Source organism: Lagenorhynchus albirostris, chromosome 9, assembly GCF_949774975.1.
Source record: "Lagenorhynchus albirostris chromosome 9, mLagAlb1.1, whole genome shotgun sequence".
In the NCBI taxonomy this organism is placed as follows: Eukaryota; Metazoa; Chordata; class Mammalia; order Artiodactyla; family Delphinidae; genus Lagenorhynchus; species Lagenorhynchus albirostris.
The window spans coordinates 29,348,054-29,375,473 of record NC_083103.1 but is presented as its reverse complement, the minus strand read 5'-3'; the positions used below and the strand labels follow the sequence as shown (position 1 = coordinate 29,375,473).

The 27,420-nt window shown below is 40.6% G+C and overlaps 1 protein-coding gene across 2 annotated transcripts in view; it reads left to right on the top strand.

Annotated features, from left to right (window-relative positions):
• The window catches only part of METTL15 (methyltransferase 15, mitochondrial 12S rRNA N4-cytidine), a 374,509-nt gene that overhangs the window by 297,349 nt on the left and 49,740 nt on the right, over positions 1-27,420 (top strand). The window contains exon 6 of one of the 2 annotated variants that reach the window (XM_060159488.1): positions 2,932-3,401. The exons of the other annotated variant lie outside the window; for it this stretch is intronic. Coding sequence (XP_060015471.1) covers positions 2,932-3,020 — 89 coding nt within the window. The 3' untranslated portion in view covers positions 3,021-3,401. Of the gene's footprint in view, positions 1-2,931; positions 3,402-27,420 lie in introns of those variants that run through there. 2 annotated transcript variants of the gene reach the window in all.

The window sequence follows — 27,420 nt, the reverse complement described above, 5'->3', positions numbered from 1 at the left end:
TACACTATTCCTGCTTAGGAAATAAATTCCATGTTGATATCACCTCAAACAAGCAGCCTCTGTCCTGATGGTGGCAACAGAAATTTGGCCTAGGGAAATAAAAGGTATGTCTGGGACCCTTGCTCATATTAAAAATGTATGGGTCAGAGCATAATGATTGGGTCATTGGATTCTGAGCCCATTATTCAGTGTTGACAGTGGAAATTAAATTCTTGGACCACCTGGACAGCATTATGCCTTTTTACCATGTTGAAGTTAATATTTCTTTCTTCTTTCTTCCTTTATCTCTCTTTTTTTCATTCTTCTAAAAGACTTCAACATTAAGAACAGACTTAGACACAGGAGTTTTTCTGTGCCCCCAAGAAAGAAAAATGTATACATATGGAACATTCTGAATGCCTTGTTGACCAGAACTTAATTCACTCCAGACTAATTGATTGACTCTCTAATGGGGCACTGATCATTTATTTTGTATAGTTCATTTCTTCATGATGAGCCAACAAAAGATGGACTGTTCTGGAATCATTCCAGTGCTTACTGGTTCTACACTTGTGTGTTTCAGTTCCTCTGAGGAGCAGACGCAAATACGGCATTAGATGAGTAAGACTTTTATTGGGAGAAAAACTGAGAGAAAACTGGGAGTCTGCGTTAAACTGGCTGAACAAGATGCAGGTCTGACTCTGGGTGAAAGAGAGAGGGAAGGTAGGAAAGTGGTGGAAACATCTTAGACTGCAGTGTCATCCAAATGAAAGTTAGGCAAGGCAGTCAGGGAGTCCTCAAGCCAAGGCTGACTGTCCGAGGAGTCCCTTGTCTCCTAGGAATGAGCCAGCCTTAAGGCCTCTTCCTTGCTCAGACCTCAGTCATTGGCTGTGTGTAGCCCATGGGCCTCCATGCAAATGGATTGATGGAATTTAGAGCACAACATCTGGACCACCAGTCCATTGTACTTCCTTCAGTCAGAGATCTGAGAGGCACATTCTCATAGCCACCACAAAACCCATTCTTATAGGGCAAACCAGAGACATTTGTATTTTTTTTTTAGGAGAAGCCCAAGGGTATGGCAATCTTTGGGTCATTCCAAATAGAAAAAATCTAAGGAAAGCAGCTCTGTTCAGGAACCATTGGTCTTAAAATACATATTTTATTGTAAGGCAGGCATGGCTAGGCCAAAAATCAGGAGACAGATGCCATAGAAAAAATAACTTGTTATACTCACGGATCCCAAGAGGAAGGGGCATGTTATGCCATGGGGTTCATATGGGGAAGCACCAGGATTGGTCAGGAGGCAGAGGGAATGAGGGGAAAATGTGGGCAAGAGCTTTTATTGTGGCTTCTGTGGCAAGGAACGGGCAAGAAAGGGTAAACAGATTTAGAGTTGGCTAGTTTGAATAATTTTGGTGGTCTGTGGGGCATAGGAGCTGGGCCTAGTTTTCTGTTACCTGAATCTGGGGTGATTAGGGCAGGGGCATTGTGGCCCTGAGTGCGAGAGCTTGACAAAGTAGGTGGTTGGGGGGGAAGGGTTCTGAATTGGTTGGTTTGCATATGAAAGCTGTGCTTGCAGGTCAGTCTTTTACTGTCTCTACGAGGTGGCTAATTCTGGGAGGGGCGATCCCTCTCCAGTCAGCAAAGCTCCAACTTGTTAAAGCATCAAATACAGAAAATAGAAAATGTGGTCATTACATCACTGCCTCCTTCTCTTTAGAGATTTGGGTTTAATCTCTAACATCTCTGGTGAAGCCTGGGATTATAATGTTGTAGACTGATCCAAACATTAAAAACATTGTACCATTCCCCATCCTGCTTACTCCTGTCCCTTGACCTCCCAGGTCTCTATCTTAGGTCAAGTTCTTGACATTTGTCTGTATCAAGCCTGTGATGATAATAATAATAATAATAATAACCACCACCAACAACAATAACAATAAACCACACACAGAGAAAGTCCATTAGAGGACTAGCTGGGGAGAGAGTCTCAAGGAGAGATTGGATGTAATTCCAAGGGCTAAAAAGCAAAGAAAATATTGTAGAGATCTTAAAGAGGAGAGAAAACAAAAATTCTGCCAAGTGGCAACAAAATGAAATAGCTTCTCCTGTCGTTGAAAGAGGAAGAATGAGCAAGAAATCCTTGTGAAGTTACAGCTAACATGGGCCTTAGAGAGGTCTGGAGACCAAGCATTCAGTGGAACACATAAATTTTTCCTTAGGTGTCTATTTTCCCTTTAGACTTTGAGCTCCAAGCGGGTAGGCTCTAGATCTGTTTACCTGGTAGATCACAGTCTGGCACATCATAGGTTTTAAGTAAATGTGGGGGGATAAATGGATGAAGAAGCAGATGAGCTAAAAAACTGCTCCAGGATTTAAATTAGGAAGGAGAATGTAGCCTAAAATTCCTCCAGGAAATGCATGTAGTGCTATTGGATGAGGGTGATGTGAATGACATTCACTGAAATGAGATGAGATGAGATGGTTCTCAAATGGCTGGAAGTACCCATGTCTGCATGTTACATAGACACTATTGTTCAATGTATGGGTTACCTAGGAATTTCTTTCCCTCTGGTATTTTAATAGACTTTTCTGGAAAGAATATTTATCTTGAATTACAATTATTCCCAGGAGTACCTGGAAAATGGTGATAATGCCACCAACACTCATGAAACAAATCACCTGGGAGAATGCAGTTAAAATTGCAGTATCAAAAATGCTGCCTGTTAAACCAATCCTGGATAATTAGGGCTTCCTGTTTCTAGGGTGAGCAAATTGGATGATGTTGTTTTCCTGTCCATCAGTCAAGGAATATTTATTACATGTCTAACCTGTTTCGGCTGTAATGCCCAATGGTTTACAGATGTTCTGCCGTGCTCCACTCCAGCATCCATGGTAAACTTGGACATGTTCATGATATGAGTAATCATAGCTCTTTTCCTCTTAGAGCTCAAAAGAGGTCCCAGAATCCCTCTCACCATGGTATTTGGAGTATCAACTATGGGCCAATCAGAGTCAGGACTCAGAATGTCACCTGAAAATGGAATACAACGTTCTTCAAAAGACAAAAGAATGACATTAAACTTTTCTGCAATTTCACTTTTGCTTCACCAAGCTTATCTTCTTTCTTGACCTGGCCTTACCCACTCATCTAATTACACATTATACCCTGGCAGGGTGTTTGCCTTCTATCTCTGTTTGCTTAGTGAGAACCAATGTTTTGTTCAAGACTCAACTTCTCTGCATCACCTTCTCTCAAGTTTTAATACCACACCCTTTTCTTTTCCCTATTCCCACACCACAGTGCAGAATTGACATCTTCTCTTCAGTGCCTCCACTCTACTTTTATGGAAGATTCTAGGAGCCTGGGTCACGTCTTTCCTTCTGTGTCCTCCCCAATAGCAGTGAGCTCCAGGGCAGATATGGTCACATACATAGAGAGAAGCACACATATACATGTGTATACATCCATATACACATATGTATGTATATATGTATGTATGTATGCTTTAGCGTTTGTGGAATAAACTACCATAGCATTGTGTGCTTTTCTAATTATTAGGGATAGAGTTTATAAATATTTATTTCCATTTTTCTTATCCTGTCCTACCCCCTTGTGATAAATACTAATTTAAGGTTTCCAATCATAATTTTCCTTTCTTTAATCCAAAAAAATAACCAAAATTTTTTTATTATATTTTATAGCTTACAAAGCATTTCTATAATGCTCCTGTTAGGTAGCAGAACGAGTATGATTCAACTATTTGGTTTATTTTAAATAACGAATTTATATTACTTTTTTAAGAGTTTATGAAGTTTTTTTTCTAAAACTACATGTTAGAAGCACTTCTAAGAAAAATAGCAAGAGAACTAGATGTTGCAAAGTCCTCTGTAAAACAAGTCACTAAGACTACAATTGAAAAATGTGAGCAAGCCCCCTCGAAGTATTGTAGAAATAAATAGATATTCATGAATCTGGGTAGATGCATGGATGTGATAAAGTAAGCTCCTAAAGATAGCTGAAGGTGACCCAGGCAGCAAAATCCAGCTTTTCTGGCAGAATATTCACAAACAGCCTGACAGTCTTAAAGTAGATGGCAGGTTAGTAAGAGACGAAATTATGAGACTCCTGTTCTAGTCTGCATTCAAGGATGATGCAGCCTGATAGGTCTTGCACCAAGAGAAGAGCAGATGATGTTAAAGTTCAGGCAAGTACTACGTTTTTATGAGAAAAGTTCATATTTGGTTTGAAAATGCTGTTGACTCAGAAATTCCCTGTATGGAGGATTTGGCCAGGCAGTAAAGGCTGAACTCTCCATGAATATGTCAAATGAGGGTAAGTGGTTTGTTGTGACAATACAATTTTAGACTCCTATACACTGTTGGTAGTATTTGATCACTGACCCTCCTGGGTCTCAGAATGAAGGCCTCATATCTAACACATGGAGACCATGAAGGCAACACGACTAGCTGGAATTACAGAAGACCAAGGCGCAGAGTTCTTCCATCCCCTCCCTATGTCTTATTTAACAAGATTGTTTTGATAGCCAGAGGTAATTGAACTGGACCTGGGTTAGCAAGAAGTCTGCAGGTCACTTAGCAGTTGTACTTCCTTTCAGGGACTACAGCAAGGTCCAGAGTTCTCAAAGTAGGTGGAAACCTTAAGGCTGCCTTGACTAAAACTCTGAATTGTCTAAGGAAACTTGCATGATCCTCTTAACCAACTTGGTGGTGAGAATAAGGTCACTTCTTATTCTTTTTTAATAGTCAGGCTAATCACTGGATTAATTTGAGATTTTCCTTTATAAATTGTCCAAGAATTTTACTTACTCAGTCCAAGGAGTCCAGTCCTGCTTTTAAACTGCAGAAGAATAGAGACCTGGAAAAACGGTCAGTCCAGTCGCAGGACCTAGGTACTCCCTAGGTTGCTTCTGTCACAAGCACATGGTTTGCTATTGAAAAATGGTCTTCATAGTCTGATGCCTCCTTGCACCCTGCTGCAGTGATGCCATTGTTTGTCCAGATCCTTCTGCAGGCAGCTGTCACTCTTCAAGAGTGAATTTCTTCACTCCCTCTAGTGTTAGGCTCCGTGAAGAGTGCTCTTTTTTGGGCTCCCAATGTTGCAGTTCTCTCTAGTTGGTATTTTCTGTACTTAAAGAATTTCTTGGGGCCAGGGAGGCTGGCTGGTCAGGAGGGAATTCCAGTCTTGACCACGTGCTTTTCCAGAACCAATTCTCCCAGGATACCCTTAGATGACTCTCTCATTGCAGCTAATAAAACTGAGCTCCACAGAACTGAAGCGATTTGCCCATTCAGTGAGTGGCAGAGCAATGGAATGTGTGAGCCTGCCTCTCAGACCAGCGACAGTTGTTTCCTCCTGCTGCCATCCAGGCTGCCTGCCATCCTCTGTAGTATGTGTACTTGTTGGGAAGCAGTGATCTTCAGCTGCACTTCGTGCAGGAGCCCTATGCTGATACCTTCTTCTGTGCTCTGTTTGCCTCTGCAGAAACAGGCTTGCTGGGGGTAGTAGGCAAAGAAAAGAAAATGAATAATTTATATTTCACTTTCTCACAGAGGCTCCCCATTGGGTTGCTTTCTAGGGAAGATATTCCTGGGTTGCTGTCTCAGAGTGAGAGCACGTGCCAGGCCCAGCCCATTGTCCCCCTTTTCACCCTGAGATATTACCCTGACAGAAATATCAGGCTATGGGGTTTGATTATTTTCTTTTTATTTTGGTCCCTGGAAAAGGGAATGCTTTTTATCATTCATTGGTGAAACCTCACTTTCTTAGTGTTTAGTTGCTGTCAAAATGACCTAGATGGTGGGTAAGGCAATAGTGGTGCCTCTAACAGGACCACCAGAACTCTTACTTGATATCGTATATGAGTTTGCCTTCAGAACTTGGCTGTGGGGTGCTTGTATTCATCTTCCTTGCACACTAACTTCCAGCAGTCAGAATTATAGACTGAGTGTTGAGACAGACCTTAGAGACTTCTTTATTCCACTTTCTTCCTGCCCACTCTACTAAATGGGTTAATCAGGATACACACTATTCTTTCCTAAAAGAAACTATGTTGTCTGCAGAGCATGTTGAGTGCCCAGCTCTGGGCTGCTGTGTTCTTTACAACACGACCTCATTCTACTCTGGACACTGCTGCCAGGATCAGCTGTAAGGACCTGACCCAAATGTAGGCAAAACTTCAGCTAACTGGTGGTCTATGACATTGCTTAGTGCTGAAAACTCAACCAAACAATGATTTTTATGGGATAATCAATTCCTTTTCTGTACTGCACTTTACTGTGCTGTAGAACAAATCATTTTGCAAGCAGTGGGAACATAGAGAAGGACTAGGATAGACAGGAGTGAGCAAAGTTATGAGTAAGTTAAAGCTATGACAAAGTGGAAACTGTGGATAAGTAGAGAATGGTATTGAAAAGAAAGTCAGGTGGTAATAAGAGGAGATGCAAGAGACAGAGAAACAGGCAGGGAGGGTAGCTGAGAGCTTAGTCACACTAGTGACAGCCTACCTGAGATGAAAATCCCCAGACTTGTGCTTCTCAGGTCCCTAAAACTTCAACAAATACAGAAAAACTTTTTGTTCCAATTTCAAGTACGCCTATGTTGCAATTTCTTTTCTTGAATATCTGGCAAATTTTTCTTTACCTTATTGCCACAATAATCCTTATAACAAACACGAGTTAGCCTGAATGTAACTCTGTGTCTTGCCACTTAAAATAATATAACAGCCTTCATTTCTCACTTCATCCAACAGAAGAACATCCTCTGTAGCATTCCTGGCAAAAATTTGCCCATTTTTTGCTTAAAAACATATAAGACTGAGGTTGCTGAACATCACAAGAAGGCCCATCTCATTTTTAAACACTCTGGAGGGTCAATCCTGAGACCATTTTCCACTAACAGTCCCTCATAAATTTCCAGGTTCAGCTCGACCCCACTCTTCTTCATGGAATTTGTTGAGGATTAACCTCAAGCTGCTCTTAGCCTTCAAATTTATTTGCCATTTTCTTTTTTTTTTAATTATCTTTTTACATCTTTATTGGAGTACAAATGCTTTACAATGTTGGGTTAGTTTCTGCTGTACAACAAAGTGAATCAGCAATAGGTATACATATATCCCCATATCGCCTTCCTCTTGAGCCTCCCTCCCACACTCCTCATCCCACCCCTCTAGGTGGTCACAAAGCACCAAGCTGATCTCCCTGTGCTCTGCAGCAGCTTCCCACTAGCCATCCATTTTACATATGGTAGTGTATACATGTCAGTGCTACTCTCTCACTTTGTCCCAGCTTCCCCTTCCCACCGCCCCCCGCCATGTTCTCAAGTCCATTCTCTACATCTCCATCTTTATTCCTGCCCTGCCACTAGGTTCATCAGTACCGTTGTTTTTTAGATTCCACATGTATCCATTAGCATATGGTATTTGTTTTTCACTTTCTGACTTCACTCTGTATGACAGACTCTAGGTCCATCCACCTCATTACAAATAACTAAGTTTCATTCCTCTTTATGGCTGAGTAATGTTCCATTGCATATATGTGCCACATTTTCTTAATCCATTCATCTGTTGATGTACATTTAGGTGGCTTCCATGTTCTGACTATTGTAAATAGTGCTGAAATGAACATTGTGGTCCATGTATATTTTTGAATTATGATTTTCTCAGGGCATATGTCCAGTAGTGGGATTGCTGGGTCATATGATAGTTCTAATTTTAACTTTTTAAGGAACCTCCATACAGTTCTCCAGAGTGGCTATAACAATTTACATTTCCCCCTACAGTGCAAGAGGGTTCCCTTTTCTCCACACCCTCTCTAGCACTTAATGTTTCTAGATTTTTGATGATGGCCATTCTGACTTGTGTGAGGTGATACCTCATTGTAGTTTTGATTTGCATTTCTCTAATGATTAGTGATGCTGAGCATCTTTTCATGTGTTTGTTGGAAATCTGTATGTCTTCTTTGGAGAAATGTCTATTTAGGTCTTCTGCCCATTTTTGGATTGGGTTGTTTCTTTTTTTGATATTGAACTGCATGAGCTACTTGTAAATTTTGGAGATTAATCCTTTGTCAGTTGCTTCATTTGCAATATTTTCTCCCATTCTGAGGGTTGTCTTTTGGTCTTGTTTATGGTTTCCTTTGCTGTGCAAAAGCTTTTAAGTTCCATTAGGTCCCATTTGTTTATTTTTATTTCCATTTCTTTAGGGGGTGGGTCAGAAAGGATCTTGCTGTGATTTATGTCATAGAGTGTTCTGCCTATGTTTTCCTCTAAGACTTTTATACTATCTGGCCTTACATTTAGGTCTTTAATCCATTTTGAGTTTATTTTTGTGTATGGTGTTAGGAAGTGTTCTAATTTTATTCTTTTACATGTAGCTGTCCAGTTTTCCCAGCACCACTTTTCCCCATTGTATATTCTTGCCTCCTTTGTCAAAGATAAGGTGACTATATGTGCATGGGTTTATTTCTGGGCTTTCTATCCTGTTCCATTGATCTATATTTCTGTTTTTGTGTCAGTACCATACTGTCTTGATTACTGTAGCTTTGTAGTATAGTCTGAAGCCAGGGAGCCTGATTCCTCCAGCTCTGCTTCTCTTTCTCAAGATTGCTTTAGCTATTCAGTGTCTTTTGTGTTTTGATACAAATTGTAAAATTATTTGTTCTAGTTCTGTGAAAAATGCCATTGGTAGTTTGATAGGGATTGTATTGAATCTGTAGATTGCTTTGGGTAGTATAGTCATTTTCACAATGTTGATCTTCCAATCCAAGAACATGTTATATCTCTCCATCTGTTTGTATCATCTTTAATTTCCTTCATCAGTGTCTTATAGTTTTCTGCATACAAGTCTTCTGTCTCCTTAGGTAGGTTTATCCTTAGGTATTTTATTCTTTTTGTTGCAATGGTAAATGGAAATGTTTCCTTAATTTCTCTTTCAGATTTTTCATCATTAGCATATAGGAATGCAAGAGATTTCTGTGCATTAATTTTGTGTCCCGCTACTTTACCAAATTCATTGAATTAGCTCTAGTAGTGTTTTGGTGGGATCTTTAGGATTTTCTATGTATAGTATCATGTCAACTGCCAAGAGTGACAGTTTTACTTCTTCTTTTCCAATTTGGATTCCTTTCGTTGCTTTTTCTTCTCTGATTGCTGTGGCTAAAACTTCCAAAACTATGATGAATAATAGTGGTGAGACTGAACACCCTTGTCTTTTTCCTGATGTTAGAGGAAATGCTTTCAGTTTTTCACCATTGAGAATGATGTTGACTGTGGGTTTGTCATATGTGGCTTTTATTATGCTGAGGTAGGTTCCCTCTATGCCCACTTTCTGGAGGGTTTTTGTCATAAATGGGTGTTGAATTTTGTCAAAAACTTTTTCAGCATCTATTGAAATTATCATATGGTTTTTTATCCTTCAATTTGTTAATATGGTGTATCACATTGATTGTTTTGTGTATATTGAAGAATCCTTGCATTCCTGGGATAAACCCCACTTGATTATGGTGTATGATCCTTTTAATGTGCTGTTGGATTCTGTTTGCTAGTATTTTGTTGAGGATTTTTGCATCTATGTTCATCAGTAATATTGGGCTGTAATTTTCTTTTTTTGTGACATCTTTGTCTGATTTTGGTATCAGGGTGACGGTGGCCTCATAGAATGAGTTTGGGAGTGTTCCTCTCTCTGCTATATTTTGGAGGAGTTTGAGAAGGACAGGTAAATGTTCTGTAAATGTTTGATAGAATTCACCTCTAAAGCCATCTGGCCCTGGGCTTTTGTTTGTTGGAAGATTTTTAATCACAGTTTCAATTTCAGTGCTTGTGATTTGTCTGTTCATATATTCTATTTCTTCCTGGTCCAGTCTTGGAAAGTTGTACTTTTCTAAGAATTTGTCCATTTCTTCCAGGTTATCCATTTTATTGGCATATAGTTGTCTGTTGTAATCTCTCATGATCCTTTGTATTTTTGCTGTGTCAGTTGTTACTTCTCCTTCTTCATTTCTAATTCTGTTGATTTGAGTCTTCTCCCTTTTTTTCCCAGTGAATCTGGCTAATGGTTTATCAATTTCGTTTATCTTCTCAAAGAACCAGCTTTTAGTTTTACTGATCTTTGCTATTGTTTCCTTCATTTCTTTTTCATTTATTTCTGATATGATCTTCATGATTTCTTTCCTTCTGCTAACTTTGGGGTTTTTTGTTTTTCTTTTTTTATTCGTTAATTGCTTTTGGTTCAACGTTAGATTGTTTATTTGAGATTTTTCTTGTTTCTTGAGGTATAAACTCTCCTCTTAGATCTGCTTTTGCTGCATCCCACAGGTTTTGGGTCATTGTGTTTTCATTGTGATTTGTTTCTATGTATTTTTTGATTTCCTCTTTGATTTCTTCAGTGATCTCTTGGTTGTTTAGTAATGTATTGTTTAGCCTCCATGTGTTTGTATTTTTTACAATTTTTTTTCCTGTAATTGACATCTAGTCTCATAGCATTGTGGTCAGAAAATATGCTTGATATGATTTCAATTTTCTTAAATTTACCAAGGCTTGATTTGTGACCCAAGATATGATCTATCCTGGAGAATGTTCCATGAACACTTGAGAAGAAAGTGTATTCCCTTGTTTTTGAATGGAATGTCCTATAAATATTAATTAAGTCCATCTTATTTAATGTATCATTTAAAGCTTGTGTTTCCTTATTTATTATCATTTTGGATGATCTATCCACTGGTGTAAGTGAGGTGTTAAAGTAATGTCCTATAAATATCAATTAAGTCCATCTTATTTAATGTATCATTTAAAGCTTGTGTTTCCTTATTTATTATCATTTTGGATGATCTATCCACTGGTGTAAGTGAGGTGTTAAAGTCTCTTACTGTTATTGTGTTACTGTCGATTTCCCCTTTTATGACTGTTAGCATTTGCCTTATGTATTGAGGTGCTACTATGTTGGGTGGATAAATGTTTACAGTTGTTATATCTTCTTCTTGGATTGATCCTATGATCATTACGTAGTGTCCTTCCTTGTTTCTTGTAATAGTCTTTATTTTAAAGTCTATTTTGTCTGATATGAGAATTGCTACTCCAGCTTCCTTTTGCTTTCCATTTGCATGTAATATCTTTTACCATCCCCTCACTTTCAGTCTGTATGTGTCCCTAGGTCTGAAGTTGGTCTCTTGTAGACAGCATATATACAGGTCTTGTTTTTGTATCTTTTCAGCTAGTCTGTGTCTTTTGGTTGGAGCATTTAATCCATCTTCATTTAAGGTAATTATTGATATGTATGTTCCTATTCCCATTTTCTTAATTGTTTTGGGTTTGTTATTGCAGGTCTTTTCTTTCTTGTGTTTCCTGCCTAGAGAAGTTCCTTTAGCATTTGTTGTAAAGCTAGTTTAGTGGTGCTGCATTCTCTTAGCTTTTGCTTGTGTGTAAAGCTTTTGATTTCTCCATCAAATCTGAATGAGATCCTTTCTGGGTAGAGTAATCTTGGCTGTAAGTTTTTCCCTTTCATCACTTTAAATATATCTTTCCACTCCCTTCTGGCCTATAGAGTTTCTGCTGAAAGTTCAGCTGTTAACCTTATGGGGATTCCATTGTTGCTTTTCCCTTGCTGCTTTAATATTTTTTCTTTCTGTTTAATTTTTGTTATTTTGATTAATATCTGTCTTAGTGTGTTTCTTCTTTGGTTTATCCTGTATGGGACTCTCTATGCTTCCTGTACTTGATTAACTATTTCCTTTCCCATGTTTGGGAAGTTTTCAACTATAATCTCTTCAAATATTTTCTCAGACCCTTTCTTCTTCTTCTTCTTCTGGGATGCCTGTAATTCGAATGTTGGTGCACTTAAGAATGGAGGACAGTCCCAGAGGTCTCTGAGACTGTCCTCCATTCTTTTCATTCTTTTTTCTTTATTCTGCTCCCCAGCAGTTATTTCCTCCATTTTGTCTTCCTGGTCACTTATCTGTTCTCCTGCCTCAGTTATTCTGCTACTGATTCCTTCTAGAGTATTTTTAATTTCAGTTATTTTATTTTTCATTTCTGTTTGTTTGCTCTTTAGTTCTTCTAGTTCCTTGTTAAATGTTTCTTGTATTTTCTCTATGCTATTTCTGAGATATTGGATCATCTTTACTATCATTACTTTGAATTATTTTTCAGGTAGTTTGCCTATTTCCTCTTCATTTATTTGGTCTTGTGGGTTTTTGTCTTGCTCCTTTCCCTGCAAGATATTTCTCTGTCTTGTCATTTTGTCTAATTTACAGTATTTGAGCTCTCCTTTCCCTAGCCTGCAGGGTTGTAGTTCCTCTTGCTTCTGTTCTCTGCCCCTGGTGGTGAGGTTGGTCCAGTGTCTTGCATAGGCTTCCTGAGGGGAGGGACTGGTACCTGCATTCTGGTGGGTGGAGCTGATTCTTATCCCTCTGATGAGCAGGGCTGTGTCAGGTTGTTTTGGGGTATCTGTGAACTTAGTATGACTTTAGGTAGTCTGCTTGCTGATGGCTGGGTTTGTGTTCCTGTCTTGTTTGTTGTTTGTTGTGAGGCGTCCAGTGCTGGGAGCTGCTGGCAGTTGGGTGGAGCTAGGTCTTGGATTCAGATAGAGGCCTCCATGATAGCTCTCAGCGATTAATCTTCCCGGGGACTGGGAATTCTCTAGTAATCCAGCACCCTGGACTTGGTGCTCCCACCCCAGAGCCTCAGGTCTGACTTCTGGTAGAGGAGCCAAGACCCTGCGGTCATCCCGGCAATAAAGGGGATTAAAAAAAAAAAAAAAGACTAACAAAACCCCAGACAAATGGTAAAAAGTAAAATCAAACAAATAAAAACATAAACAAAGAAACATGCCCATACAGGAAAGAAACAAAAACAGAACCAAGTAAAACATAAAGCAAGAGAACAACCAGACAAACCAAAGAACCCAGGAATGAAATCCAGCAATTAAAGAGAAACCTGACAAAAACACAAAACCAAAAAACAAAACCAAAGCAGAGTGCCAACTGAAGAGTGAAGCAGAGACAAAAATGATTAAAAAAAAGAGGGGGGGTGAAGAAGACAGAACAACAGAAAAACAACATAGAAATATAAATATAAAAAAATAAAATAGAAAACATATTAAAGAAAAGACAAACAAAACCCCAGAGAAATGGTAAAAACAAAATCAAACAAACAAAAACAGAAACAAGGAAACATATACACATGCAAAAGAAACGAAAGCAGAACCAAATGAAACAAAAAATAAGAGAACAGCCAGACAAGTAGAAGAATTCAACAATGAAATCACACAATTAGGATCAAAACTAACAAAAACACAAAACCTAAAAAGACCAAAGCAGTGTGCCAGCTGAAGAATAAAGCAAGGAAACAGACAAACCAATAAAAATTATTTAAAAATAATAATAAAATAAAATAAGAAGGGAAAAAAACCACAGGATAACAGAAAAGTAAAGTAGAAATGGAAATATTAAAAGAATTAAAACTATATTTAAAAAAAGAAGAAAAAAGTAATGGAAAAGAACACAGATCAGAAAGGCAAAGTAAAAATAGAAATATATTTTTTAAAATTTTAAATATATTTAAAAAATGAAGAACCCAACAGACTAAATTAAAAAAATAGTAAAAAACAACAAACAAGAAATAAAGAAAAAAACCCAAAAATAAATAAATAAATAAAAAGCCAGAACCAACAACAGAATGAATCAAAACATAATAAAATTAATAGTAATAATTATGTTTCCCTGGGGTCTCTGCTGTAAGTGTCCTTGCACACGCAGTGAGAGCCACAGCCCACCTCCGCCTCCCCAAGAAGCCCTCCTCTGCCTCTGGGCTGGTCTCTGGACCTGCTGTGGGCCCTGTGGGAACCACTCAGACTCTGATGTGGCCCAGTTCCTGCGTGTGCTGCCCTCAAAGTCCACAGCTGCCAGAGCTAGACCATTTTCATTTGTGGGAACACTCATTGTTGGCTCAGAAATTCCAGACACTACTTAGGTTATCGTGGGGATTTAATCTGCAGCTTGTGCAGCTGATGGAAAGATTTTTGACCCTCTTCCTTAGTTGCCCCGTCCCTGGGGTTCAGCTTTGGTTTTATCCCCACCTCTGCCTGTGGTCCACCCATAGCGGTCTGGTCCTGAGGCTGCCTTGGAGCTCTTAAAAGGGTATGCCCCAGTGAGGATCAGGCACAGAGGTGGTATGACTGCTTGGATCGTGGGAGCCCCAGCGGTGCCAAATGCACAAGGAAGGCGGCAGCCACAGCACAAAGGCCCTAGTGAGGGCCTTTTCTGGCCCCCGGCATAAGGTGCGTGAGGGCCTTTTCTATTGGGGGGGCTTTTTCTATTGCTCGGCAGACAGCCCTGAGCAGACTTCTTTTACTGTCCATAGGCAGGCACTAGTGTGTGGGGAGAGAGGCTACAATAGTGGCTCCTCCCCCTATGTGTGACTCAGCAGTGCTCCTGCTTTCAAGGCAGTCCAGTCTTCCTCCATAGGCATTCACTGCTACAGATTTCCTCCCTCCCATCCCCTCAGTCTGTCTCCCCACAGCCAACAGCAGTGCTCGCTCCAGGCCTCTTCTCCAATCCCCATGCTCCAGCTCCCAGCCCCCTTGCACACCTGTGAACACACATCCTACTCCAAGGCACGTAGGGCTGTGGTACAAACCGTCTGTGTATTTCTCACTCTGTCTTATCTGCCACAGATCGGCCGCTTCACCCTCTTGCAACAGCCTCAAATGCTTCCCTTCTGTCACAATTGATTTCCCGTTGGAGAGGGGGTTTCCCCATTGGAGAGGGAGGTTCCCCGTTGGAGAGGGAGTTTCCCCCATTGGAGAGGGTGTTTCCCCGTTGGAGAGGGGGTTTCCCCCATTGGAGAGGGGGTTTCCCCGTTGGAGAGGGGGGTTTCCCCCATTTGAGAGGGGGTTTCCCCATTGGAGAGGGGGTTTCCCCGTTGGAGAGGGTGTTTCCCCTTTGGAGAGGGTGTTTCCCCCATTTGAGAGGGGGTTTCCCCATTGGAGAGGGGGTTTCCCCATTGGAGAGGGTGTTTCCCCATTGGAGAGGGGGTTTCCCCGTTGGAAAGGGGGGTTTCCCCGTTGGAGAGGGGGTTTCCCCGTTGGAGAGGGGGTTTCCCCCATTTGAGAGGGTGTTTCCCCATTTGAGAGGAAGTTTCTCTGTTGGAGAGGGTGTTTCCCCAGTGGAGAGGGGGTTTCCCCGTTGGAGAGGGAGTTTCCCCGTTGGAGAGGGAGTTTCCCCGTTGGAGAGGGTGTTTCCCCGTTGGAGAGGGTGTTTCCCCCATTGGAGAGGGTGTTTCCCCGTTGGAGAGGGGGTTTCCCCCAGTGGGGAGGGTGTTTCCTCATTGGAGAGGGTGTTTCCCCCAGTGGAGAGGGTGTTTCCCCATTGGAGAGGGGGTTTCCCCATGGGAGAGGGGGTTTCCCCATTGGAGAGGGGGTTTCCCCATTGGAGAGGGAGTTTCCCCATGGGAGAGGGGGTTTCCCCATTGGAGAGGGGGTTTCCCCGAATTCGGAAATCTCTCCTCTGCTTCAGCTCCCCTGCCCCAAGGTGCAGGTCCCACTTCCTCTACTCCTCCTTCTCCCTTCCTTTTTTCATCCTACCCGGTTATGCAGGATCATTATAGTCCTTTCCAGTGTCCAAGGTCTTCTGCCAGTGTTCAGCCGGTGTTCCGTGAGAACTATTGGAAAAATCTGAAACCGCTAGTCATTGATTAAGCTGTAGAGCTTAAAGCGATACTACCCTGTGAGGAAATTACCTTTGTCTTGCCTTGGTAAAAATGTTAACTATATACATTTTAATTCAAACTCTGGTTTTATCATCAATCTGTAAATCTAAAGACTACTCACAGAGATGGTAATGGGGGAGTCTGTACCTACCATGACTTTCTGCCTTTAAATTAGACAACCTGTCACCATATCATTCAAACAGGGCCAATAGAAGACAAATATTAGGTGGGTCTGTGGCCACAATTACGGCAATTATCTTGCCTCTCTTGATTTACATGTCTCTGTTGTTTGTGTTGACTATCTTTCAGTTTCTACCTACCTCCAGAGCCTCTTGTATTTGTCTCCAACTTTTCCATGTCCCAAATTTGCCAACAGATCTGGTTTCCCTCCTTTTGATGCTTGGGACACCTGGGAACATCTCTTGCATTCTCTGGCTTGTTCTGTTCCTGGATACTCATGGTAACCACCATTCATTCTCCAGGAACATAAAAACCATGAAGAGTTAAGTGAAACTGGTTACTTGAAGCAAGTTCAGTATGCTGTCGTTGCTACTTTACAAATGAGCTTCAAATTCTTGGGAGTCCCCACGAGGCCATGGATGGCTTAGAATAGAAAAGAGTTTGGGTTTTGATTTGCCTTTGGCTTGTAAAAGGATTAAATCCGATTAGCTCCTAGGAGGCAGCAAACAATATGGACCCTGCCAAGAGAGTCTACATGGTTAAGACTCAGACAAGGTAGGAAAACAGAACAGAGGTCTTGTGTTTGGCAAGCATTCTTATTACCTACTACAGGAATGTAAACTTGTGCTCTTTGAGCTCTACCCTTTTAAACTTTTGCTTATTTCTCTTGTGTGTGCACATGTATGAGTCTATGTTTGTTTGCTTTTGTAATATCTTTACAAAATTCCAGCCATGAGCAGTTGAACTAAGAATAAAAGAAAGGGTCATGCTTCCATTTTGTTTTAAATATTGATTATTTAAATAAATATATGTTAATACTTGCTATATGTCATGGCTATGCCAGATGCTAGGGTTAACAGGATGAATTAAACAGATACAACCCCTGTCCTCACAGGATGTACAGCCCATAAATGCTCTGTAGGACAAAGAGGAGGGAAAGGCAGATTACCCAAAAAACCAAAGCATGTAAAAGTTACAGAATCCAAAGAGGGAAGCGATATCTTAGAGGCTAAAAATGGAGGAACCTTTGTATATTCCCATTAGCTTCCTTTTCTATGAGAGTTGGCTTTCTCAAGAGCCCTCTTAGTTGGGCCCTAAGATTTTATTCAGTTATTCTTGTATAGTCTTGCATTCTGCCTGCTTTGCACACAGAAGGTTTTGTGATAATTCTAATATAGGTTCCATCCAGTTTCCCTCCAATCTCTTTTCCCTTCTCTAGGTCCATATTCACGAGCCTCTAGTAGAAATGAATGATGTGGCCTTAGAGTATTCTCTTTCTTCTTTGTAACTAGTCTTTGTGGGCAAGTTTCTCTTTCTGAAAGATGTAACCAGTGATGTGGCAGTAAATGTTTAATTACCAGCTCTACAAAAAGTGTGTGTGTCTGTACAAATATAGATATATACATGTTTATAAATTTATTAAAAATTTTGGAGGGGTGGTGGTTGTAGGATGAATTGGGAGATTGGGATTGACATATATACACTAATATGTATAAAATAGATAACTAATAAGAACCTGCTGTATAAAAAACAAATAAAATAAAATTCAAAAAAAATTTATTAAAAATTTTACTGATACAAAGTATGGGATTACAAATAATATAATATAGAATCATCTTTATCATAGATTCCATAGAGTGAACTGATTCTCACAGTATTTTTCTTGATTTTTGCTGAACTCTTTTATCCTTACCCGATCTACTGTTGCAATTGAAGAATGAGTGTAGTTCTGACATGAATGTTGCTTGGTATTTTCATTTACATTAGCTAATAAGATGAAACTGAAGAAATGAAGACATATGTTGGAACTTTACTAATTGGCTAATGATGTGTACAACTTATTTGCTGAATTGGATAAAGGTTTTAGAATACAGGAAGGTTATTTCCTCAAACAATTATAGACAACCTGCTTTAAAGTGTAATCTGCAGTATTAACATTTTCTCCATTACATTCTTAAGTTGAGATAGTCAGCAAAACAATAAATCAAACCCTGACTTCTGGCCTTTGTTGATTTCCGTGCCGTGACTATTCCCACCATGGCCAATTTTAAGTTACCAACATGATGACATGGGATGTAGAGTTGGGGGGGGATGGTAGCAATGCACCATTACATAGTATTTCCACCTCACAACTGCAATAGATATAAATAACCTTGAGAACATATATAATATTGAAATGTAGTAAAATCATTCATTAGGAGTGATGGGTTTTGGGAATGTATTGACTTTGTTTTTAATATTGCTTAGTTCTAAATTTATGTAATAAAAATTTTTATAAATTTTTACATATTTGGCGAGCTGTGTTTATGAGCTCACTGAATTCCTGGAAATTTAACAAGTTGGTTCCAGCATACCACTCAATGTAACCCTTTGATTTTAGCAGAGTATCCTCAGTCTTAATCCCCCAGAGAAAAATGAGTATGGGTACTACCATCCGTGGTATGGCTTTGCAATCATTATTGTTTCACATCTTCATCCCTGTTTTGAGATTTAATATTTTAGAATTCCAGTTTTCAAGCTGTGAATAAATCTCATTTGAAGGCTAGGAAGAGACTGTGGATGTGCTTTCTTGTTGTAAGCTTTTCACCTTGCAACAGTTTCGGAAAGAAGGAAGAGATCCTGGGTCCAGTTTGCTCACTCATGATGTCCTGATGCATAGGTCTTGTTCCCTGAAGAGATTTTTTTTTTTTTTTTTTTCGGTACGTGGGCCTCTCACTGTTGTGGCCTCTCCCATTGCGGAGCACAGGCTCCGGACGCGCAGGCTCAGTGGCCATGGCTCACGGGCCCAGCCGCTCTGCGGCATGTGGGATCCTCCCGGACCGGGGCACGAACCCGTGTCCCCTGCATCGGCAGGCGGACTCTCAACCACTGCACCACCAGGGAAGCCCCCCTGAAGAGATTCCTGAAGCTTTGTCCCTTTAATGGGAGCAGAGTCCCCAATAATGAGTTGTGGCATATGGGGAGGACAGGGCTTCCCTGGCCGAAGAGGCAAGGTTTAGGCAGGAAGAAGAGAGAGGAGGAATAAGGTTTCTTTTGCTAGTGTTTAGAATGTTTCCGTAATTTCAATCTGGAAAATGAGGGATCAAGGAATGTGCTTATGGATAGGTAGTTTTGGCGAGAGAGTATCACATTATTGATAGAATATAATCCAGATGTCAGCTAAGGTTAATACCCTTTGAACTATTTACATGATTGATTTAGGGTCCATGTGGGCAATAACTCCAGAAGGAGAGCAACCCTGCTGACACCTTGATTTTGGAAACCCATTTTGGCCTTCTGACTTCCAGAACTGTAAGACAAGAAATATTCATTGTTTAAGCCACTGAATTTGTGGTAATTTGTTGTTATAGCTCAAGAGGAAACTAATACACTTATTTTTCCATCTGTAGGGATTTCATGGAGAGATTTTCCCATGAACGTAAAAGGCAGCACAGGTTTCTGCTAGGCCACTGTCCAACTGTTTCAATTGCTGGGAGCACCACAATGTCTCCACCAGACTCAAGTTGGATTTTACTCTCTGATCTCCTGCACATCAAATGAGACATCCCCCAAAGTCACTGAAGCGGCCAGGAGGATCTCCTTCCATCCTGGCCCAGAACAGCCCAAGCAAAAGCCTGGCAGTGGAGGATCTTCTTCGAAGCCGCTGCTCAGGCTGCTGTGCGGAGCCTGTGTGACAGCTCCATTAGAGGGGTGTGTCACACAGCCATTATCCAGTCACATCTTAAGTGCAGCCCGCTGGGCTCAAATACCACTTTGGGAAGCAACAAATAATTTTCTGTTATTGCCGAGGGTCGCTGCTAGTCTCCTTCTGCTCTTTGGCGCTTGTTTCGACAGCCCATTGCTGTTAGGAAATGAAAACCCAGCATTAAACGTTTAATTCTGAAATATATTTTCTCAAGAGGTGTTCATTTGAGCTCCCTGGATTTTGAAAGTTTTTTTTTTTCACCCTTGGCTGCAAGCTCTCTCAGCCCTAGGCACCCCTGCTGCTGGTCATTGAAGGATGAAGGATGAAATGATTGCTTTCAAGAGTGGGTAATCACTGGTCTCAAGCACTCCATCAAATAGCATCATCAGCAGAGGGCAAGTGGGGAAGCTGTCTTCACTCCTCTGATGGCTGGAAGCTGTGGCTGCTACCTGTAGTCAGGATCCCCCACTTTCTCCTGCATACTGGATACAAGTTACTGTGTAAGCAATTTCTGGTAGAGTTAGGAGACTAATTAGGCCTATTTGAAGGATTTAAAAGTGTGCTTTGGCGACATTCTAATCTATGTCGGAATTGTAGTCCTTTTACTTCCTCGCTGTGGATCTCAGATAAGGTACCTCTCTGGAACCTCAGGGTTCTTGCTTGTTAAATGGTAATTTTATTTCCCTTGGAAGGTTGTTATGAAGATCAGAGGTAATGTGTGGTGTAAGATGCTTAGCACAGAACTGAGTAGCTGCTCACAAAATCCTGATTTTCCTTATTAGTAAATATTAAAACAACTTCTGCGTTAATCTCCTCTTCCATTGATTATTAGCTTATTAGCTCTGTTTTTCAGATGAGAAACAGCCCAGGAAGTTTTAGTGACTTCTCAGGTTGTGAAGAGTGTGCCACTGACCGGAGCCCGTTCCTCTGGCTCAGTGCTATGCACAGCGTGGCTCAGTGTCACCTGGGAGTTTGATGGAAATGCAAGTTCTTCCGCCTTGTCTATAAAGTCAGCATCTCTGGGCACCGACCCCAGGAAGCGATGTTTCAACATGCTCTCCAGATAATTCTTAGGCACACTAAAATTCAAGAAGCACTGTTTGAACTTGTGATTCAGATCTCTTTCCAATATAGCACGCTGCCTTCTTAGTTCCAGCTCCACACTGGGCCATCATCCAGGACCATCTAATCTAAAGCTCATCAGATGGTGACCAACTTGGGACTCAACTGAGATCAGCCTCTCTCTCCTTTTTCTCTCTCTTTCTGCTCACACATAGGCATACTCAAGTGAAAGTAAAAATGCTGCTGACCAGCCCCAAACCAGGAACTGTATTAGTTGTAGAAGAAGGGGCCCTAAGAGGAATTTCTTCCCATTCGTTTCCAAGACTGGTGCTGCTGGAGCAATACAGTGGGCATAATGGGAACTATGTGCTTTGAGCTCACTGCACGTTGCCTGGTGTTTGACAAGACGATTGAAGACAGCCAACCTATTTGGTGGGTGGCAATGGAGGGAAATGCTGCTGACTCATGGGCCTGACGTTGGATATTTATATGACTAATTGATGTTCATAGCTCCATCTGCTTATTTCATCTAGCCTTGGAGACTTCCTCTTGGCCTTTATATGAAGACCAATAACTTTGGAGACTGTATAATAGCGGCTGAGAGCCTGAGCTTGAACTCAGGCCGACTTGGGTTTGAATCTTTTCTCTGAAGCTAGCTATGCAACCCTGGACCCAGCGTTTATTTCCGAGTCTCAGTGCCTTCATCTCTTGGGGGGAGGGGTCAGCAAACTTTTTCTGAAAATTGCTGTCTCAGCTAGTAACTGCCACCATAGCATGAACATAGCCATAGATAATACGTAAATGACTGGTGCAACTATGTTCTAATAAGACTTTGTTTGTAAAATAGGCAGTGGGCTGGATTTGGGCTGCAATTTATAGTTTCCTAAAGCCTACTCTTGAGGAGATGATACTAGTGTTTCTTTTTAGACTTATTATGAAGATTAAATGTCATAACATATGTAAATCTAGTCCCTGGTATCAAGTAGGTATATAAAAATTGGTATTTATTAAGCTGTATCAAAATGACACATTGGTACATATTTAAAATGAGAGTTCTAGATGATAGGACTGACCACTGGATAAGGGCAAGATTATAAATCTTGTTTTTAATTTAAAGGTCCTAGCTCTTCCTCCCTGCTAGGATCTAGAGGGATTTATATGCATATGATGATGATGATGATAAAATAGTAATAATAATGATGATAATAATAATAGTACATATTAAGTACTTACTCTAAATCTGGAATTATTCTAAGTACTTTACCTGTACTTTATTTAATTCTCACAAACAACCCTATTAAGTCTGTAGCAGTTTTAGCCTCTTTTATATACAAAGAAATCAAGGCACAACTTGAGTAATTTGCCCAAGATAGCACAGCTAGCAAACAGCAGGACTGAGATAGGAACTTAGGCAGTCTGGTGTCAGAACCAACCCTCCTAACCAATATGCAATACCGCCTCCCTAATGAAACTCAAAGACACACTGCCCCATGATACACACTGAGTTCTATGGAGAAGAAACGCCCCAGGGGATGCTCAGCCTACCTGGCTTTCAGCTCTGAGCTCTCTGTGGAATGCTCTTGCCTGCGGTTTCCAGCTCCTTTGCCGCCTCGCCGGTCCCATTCTCCATCCAGTCTCTACTTAGCCATCCAGTCTGATGTGCCTTTGGGGGATCTATTCGTGGCTCTGCATCCTGGCTCCATTTCCCTTGGCTTCACAACATCACAGGCACTTTCATAATGACACTGACTGTCTTTGCCGGCTCCCACCAGCACACTCACTTCTTTTTTACCAGAACGTCCTGCTCTTCTTATTGGGAACTCAATAGTTCTGAGTGGAGATATGACAGACACAGACGTGAGACTCAACCCCAAGACATCAACTAGGATTTCCCCAAGATACTTAGCAAGGAGTTTCTACAGAGTCTGGTGTCCTGCCTCAGGGTCACTGGCCACTTCCACTGGTGGTCCTGTGTCCCAGGTTAGTGCTCCACCTGTTCATTGGTCTTAGGTATCTCTGATGGCTTATCGCTCTCTTCCAGGCAAATGGAGGGCTAAGCTGGGGCCTAGAGAGGGTCTATCCTTGAATTCTTTTCAGATTTTCCTTTGCTGTGGTTCTGGGTCCCTGGTATAAAGTTTGTCCTGGTATATGATATCTTACAATCTAAAGAGAAATTCTTTGTCTCCTTCTCCCCCCCCCACTCCCCCCTCTGCACCCACACACATCAAAGGGCCATAGCTGGCATAGGCATTCTTGTTTCAGCCATTTATCCGGAGGACAGTATAATTAACTATGCCTACTCTTGTTGAATGCTAGAAAATAAAAGAAAAATAGTTTAATTATAATGTCAGGATGCTGAGTAGTAACAATGACAATAACTACATTTACAGGGTTCACTGTGTGCCAGGAATTGTTATAAGGTACTGGAAGTCTTTTCTTACCAATGACAAATTCATTAGTCAAGATCAAGTGCGACTCAGCGTTAAGAACATAAAAACCAAACGGCCAAGAAGAGGGAACATTCAGAAATTCAGACTGGTTGTTAGGATGAGGGTGGCAACATTAAGGTCAGGGGAGGAGTGAGAAGAGGTAGGGGCAGAATAAATTATATTGTTGGAAACTCCAATACATGTTGGGCAAATACCTGGGTGAGAGGGTTACAGGGAGGAGAGAGGGTAGAGAATAGGAAAGGTTTAAAGTTAACTTTATTGAACACATAATGTATGGTATGTGTTTCCTATACAAATTTTCATTTAGTTCTCCCCTGACATCACTATCTTAGTCAGCTTGGGCTGTCATAACAAAATACCACAGACTGGGTGGCTTATACCACAGATTTCATTTCTCACAGCTCTGGAGGCTGGCAGTCTGAGATCAGGGTGCCAAGCATGGTTGGGTTCTGGTGAGGGCCCTCCTGGCTTGTCGATGGCTTCCTTCTCAATGTGTCCTCACTTGGCCTTTCCTCGGTGCGTGTGCGTGGAGAGAGAGATTTCATTTTCACTCTTCATCTTCTGATAAGGCCCCCAAACCAATGGGATTAGGATCTCACCCTTATGACTCATTTAATTACCTTCGAAAAGCCCTGTCTCCAAATGCAGTCACATTGCAGGTTACAGCTTCAGCACATGAATTTAGGAGGGACACAACTCAATCCACAGCAAACACTATGAGAAAAGTATTATTAGTTTTAGTTTATAGATGAGAAATGAACGCTTAGAGGAAGTGATAACTTGTCCATGGCTTCACATACATCATATGGTAAAACAAGGTTCAAACCCAGAAGCTCTGACTCCTGAGCATTCCTACATCCCAGGCCACTTGGGGGATGGTGCGGGCAAGTTCCTGGAGCCCTTAGTGGTCCTAGGGGCTGAGTTAGTCCTCCTGGACCTGCTCCTGTGTTAATCTTTCCCACCTGGGCTTGGCTTCTCAGGTGAGGAACTTGGGAATATTTTTTTCCTCTCTTTTCTTTTCTCTGCCCCTCTTAGATTATTGGTTCAGGCAGATGTTCTGTCACTTTGTAGAGAAATTGACAGGCCCTGGAGATACTGAGTGGACTTCTGTGAGTTTCTTCTGTCTCTGCCAATGAGAATGAGCCTTTTGCTGTTTCTCTTTCTCCCGATGCTGCTAGGATTGTTAACGAAGCCTGCACCTTTCTGGTGGCAGAGGTAGCCATCTGCCCTCTAGGCCATCTATCTGGTTGTCTGGAAGTAACATCTCATTGTCTGTGGCAATAAATCCAAGCTGGGAGCCTCTCTGACTGAAAGAACTTTTACAATCTCAGCTGTCTTCTCCATAATATATCTTCAGAGTGTCTTTTTGCCAAGCCAGAAATTTGAGGGCAATAACTTATCTTTCTCTAACCATTCAGCTTGGAAGTATGCACATGGGCATTGTTCACCTTGTCAGGAAGAATCAGCTCTTTCATGAGAAAAGGAGGATGAGAAAGCACCCAGCTAGGTCATCCATGGCCACATTCTTTAATGCTAGCTGTAGACAGGCTGGCATGGAAGACTATGGATAGATCTGCAAATAGACCTCTAAGAAGGTACACATAAAATGTGAATTAACAGAAGAAATATAATGTCATTTCCCTTTATCTAACTGGCAAAGATTTTTTAAAAAACACCCAGATATCCAGTTTGGGTGAGATTACAGTGAAACACCCACTGCATTTATTTTCACAGCCCTTCTGGAGGGCATCATGTTTCAAAGGCCTTCAAAAGACACCTACCCTTTGAAACAAGTGAATCTACTTTAAAAAATGCATTCTAAGAAAACAGTCATTCATCTGCACAAAGATTTTACTAGGAGATATTCATGGCAGCATTTATAATAGTGAAATTTGGTATAACTAAATGCTCATATTTGCATAATTAAGCAGTTTATGGTACATTAATGCAATCAAAAATATGTCAGGTACATATTAAATATTTGTTGACCTAGAAAGGTATTTATGATATATTTTTAATTTAAAAAAATGGTTACAAGTTAGTATACACAGTATAATCTATTGTACATAGTGTATGTGTTATATGTATTTAAAGTTATATGCTTAAGTTGCTCAATAGTGATATATAGGTATATGATTGCAGTTTTCTTTGCCTTCCTATATTTTTATTAAAAATTTTAATACAATAAACGGGTCTCACTTTACTAACAACAACAACAAAAAGCTTATTTTAAAGTTATAGAAAGAAACAATTGCCTAGAAAGTGGATAGGACCACAGGCATAGCTATAGAATCTACCTAATGCCCCATCACCACCCACCCACTTCTCTTTTCTCCATCTTAGTCTATTCCTTCCTTCACACTCTAGTTCTTTTCCTTGGCCATCTGTGGCATTGCACAGTTGTACTGCATGAAATTTTAGAAACTTTTTGATAAATTGTCTACAGTTTGGAAGAAGGAAGACATTTACTAAGACAATTGGAACCACAAGAAAGGAACAACTTATCTTTATTTGTATCACGAAAAGCTAGAATTTTTAACTCCTTTGGGTACAATGGAGAATCATAACTAACATCTGAACTCTAGCTATTATACACAATGAGGACAGGGCAAAAGGCAATTTCATAAATTATATTCTTACCTTGTCTGGTAGCCCTAACCTTATACACTTATTTATGTAAGGGTTAGCAACTTAGTAAATATGCTTATTTCACCAATATTTTCTTTTTTTTTTTGGCCATGCCACGAGGCATGTGGGCTCTTAGTTGCCCGACCAGGGATTGAACATGTGTCCCCTGCAGTGGAAATGCAGAGTCTTAACCACTGGACCGCCAGGGAATTCCCTCACCAATATTTTCATTTCCTCTTCCGGAACAAGTCTTAAAATGTTTTGAGGTTAAAGCAAAATAACTCGCTTTTAAAATTTTAGTTTTGAGAATAGAAGTTTAAAATGAAGCACTTTCATGAGCTAACTTGTGCTAATTCAAAATATTAAGTAATTGTGATAAAACAAGTGATAGCAAATTAAATTCTGCCACTGGCTTTTTCTATTCTTATATTTATTTAAAAATGATTTTGTGTCTCTGAAGGATAACACAAGCTACAGTTTTACAATAAGAGTGTTGTGTTGTTTTCTGTCACTTCTATTTTCTCACCTGGAATTAATTTAAATGAGTATCAGTTTAGCTCTCCCCAGGATCTAATCTATTTACACCCACTAAAATTAACTGGGCTAATTTCATTATGTCATCATTGACACTATGATGCTGCGCCATTTGGGGAGTTGAATTCTCAGTTCTAAGATGGTATCTGGAATGTGTAAATCTGAGATGCCTGAGCTGTGGTTGTGCTCTGTCCAGCTTGGCTGGATTTTGTATTGTAATGGAACTGTAATTCTTATGACGTGATTTCCATCCACTCTGATTGCGGTCCTTTAAGTCAGCCAGATATACCCAGATACTTCAACTAATTCTAAATAGCTCTGACCCCACAAGACTGTATTTGTGGGTATTCCTAGAACTACTCTCCTTATTCCCTCTTTTTTCCATCTCTTGCTTCTCTATCTTAACTCTGATCTGTTGGCTTTTAGGATTCAGTGTTTGTATTTGGTAGTGAATCAAATGCCAAGAAGACCTTCACTAAGAGATGTTAATGTGAATAAGCTTCGGGATAACAGCTACGTGGCATGACTGCAACCCTTCCTCCCCTTCCCTTACCCCGGGTAGACATTGCAAATCAAACACCATATTCTTTTACCTGCTGAGCCTGGATGCAGTCTCAGATCATTCCCAATAGTGCTCCTTAAGCAGTCATTACCAATACAGTGGGTGAGATATGTGAGATAAAATCAACTTGTCATTTCTGAACTGATCCTGCTAGCTCTTCTTGCTTTGAGCAGCTGCTAGTATAATATCCTTCCTAAATTTACAGCCTTTAAAACCCAGTTCCAGCACTGGCCTCTTGATTGGTGCCTCAGCCCCTTCCTATGCAGTGTATATCTTTGATTAATTGAACTTGTAATTTTAAAACAAGAGTTTCCAGGTCTCAAATCCTTTCCTCAAAAGCTTCCTTGGTATTTCAGAGCATAAATTGCTAAAGAAAATTGTCAGCTGTTGAAACACACACTCCTTCACTTCCAAATCCATTCACCTTTCACCTGTTATTGATTGGATATGTTCCATGCCAGATATTGTACTTGCACAATGGGGACACAAATAGACTGGATAAAGTCAGTACCTTTAGAAAGCCAAGCTCTCTAGGAGGGGGTTCAGAAATTACCACAACATGAACAGAACAGGACATGTGCTTGGAAAGGGAAACTGAATGTTGTGGAATCTCAGA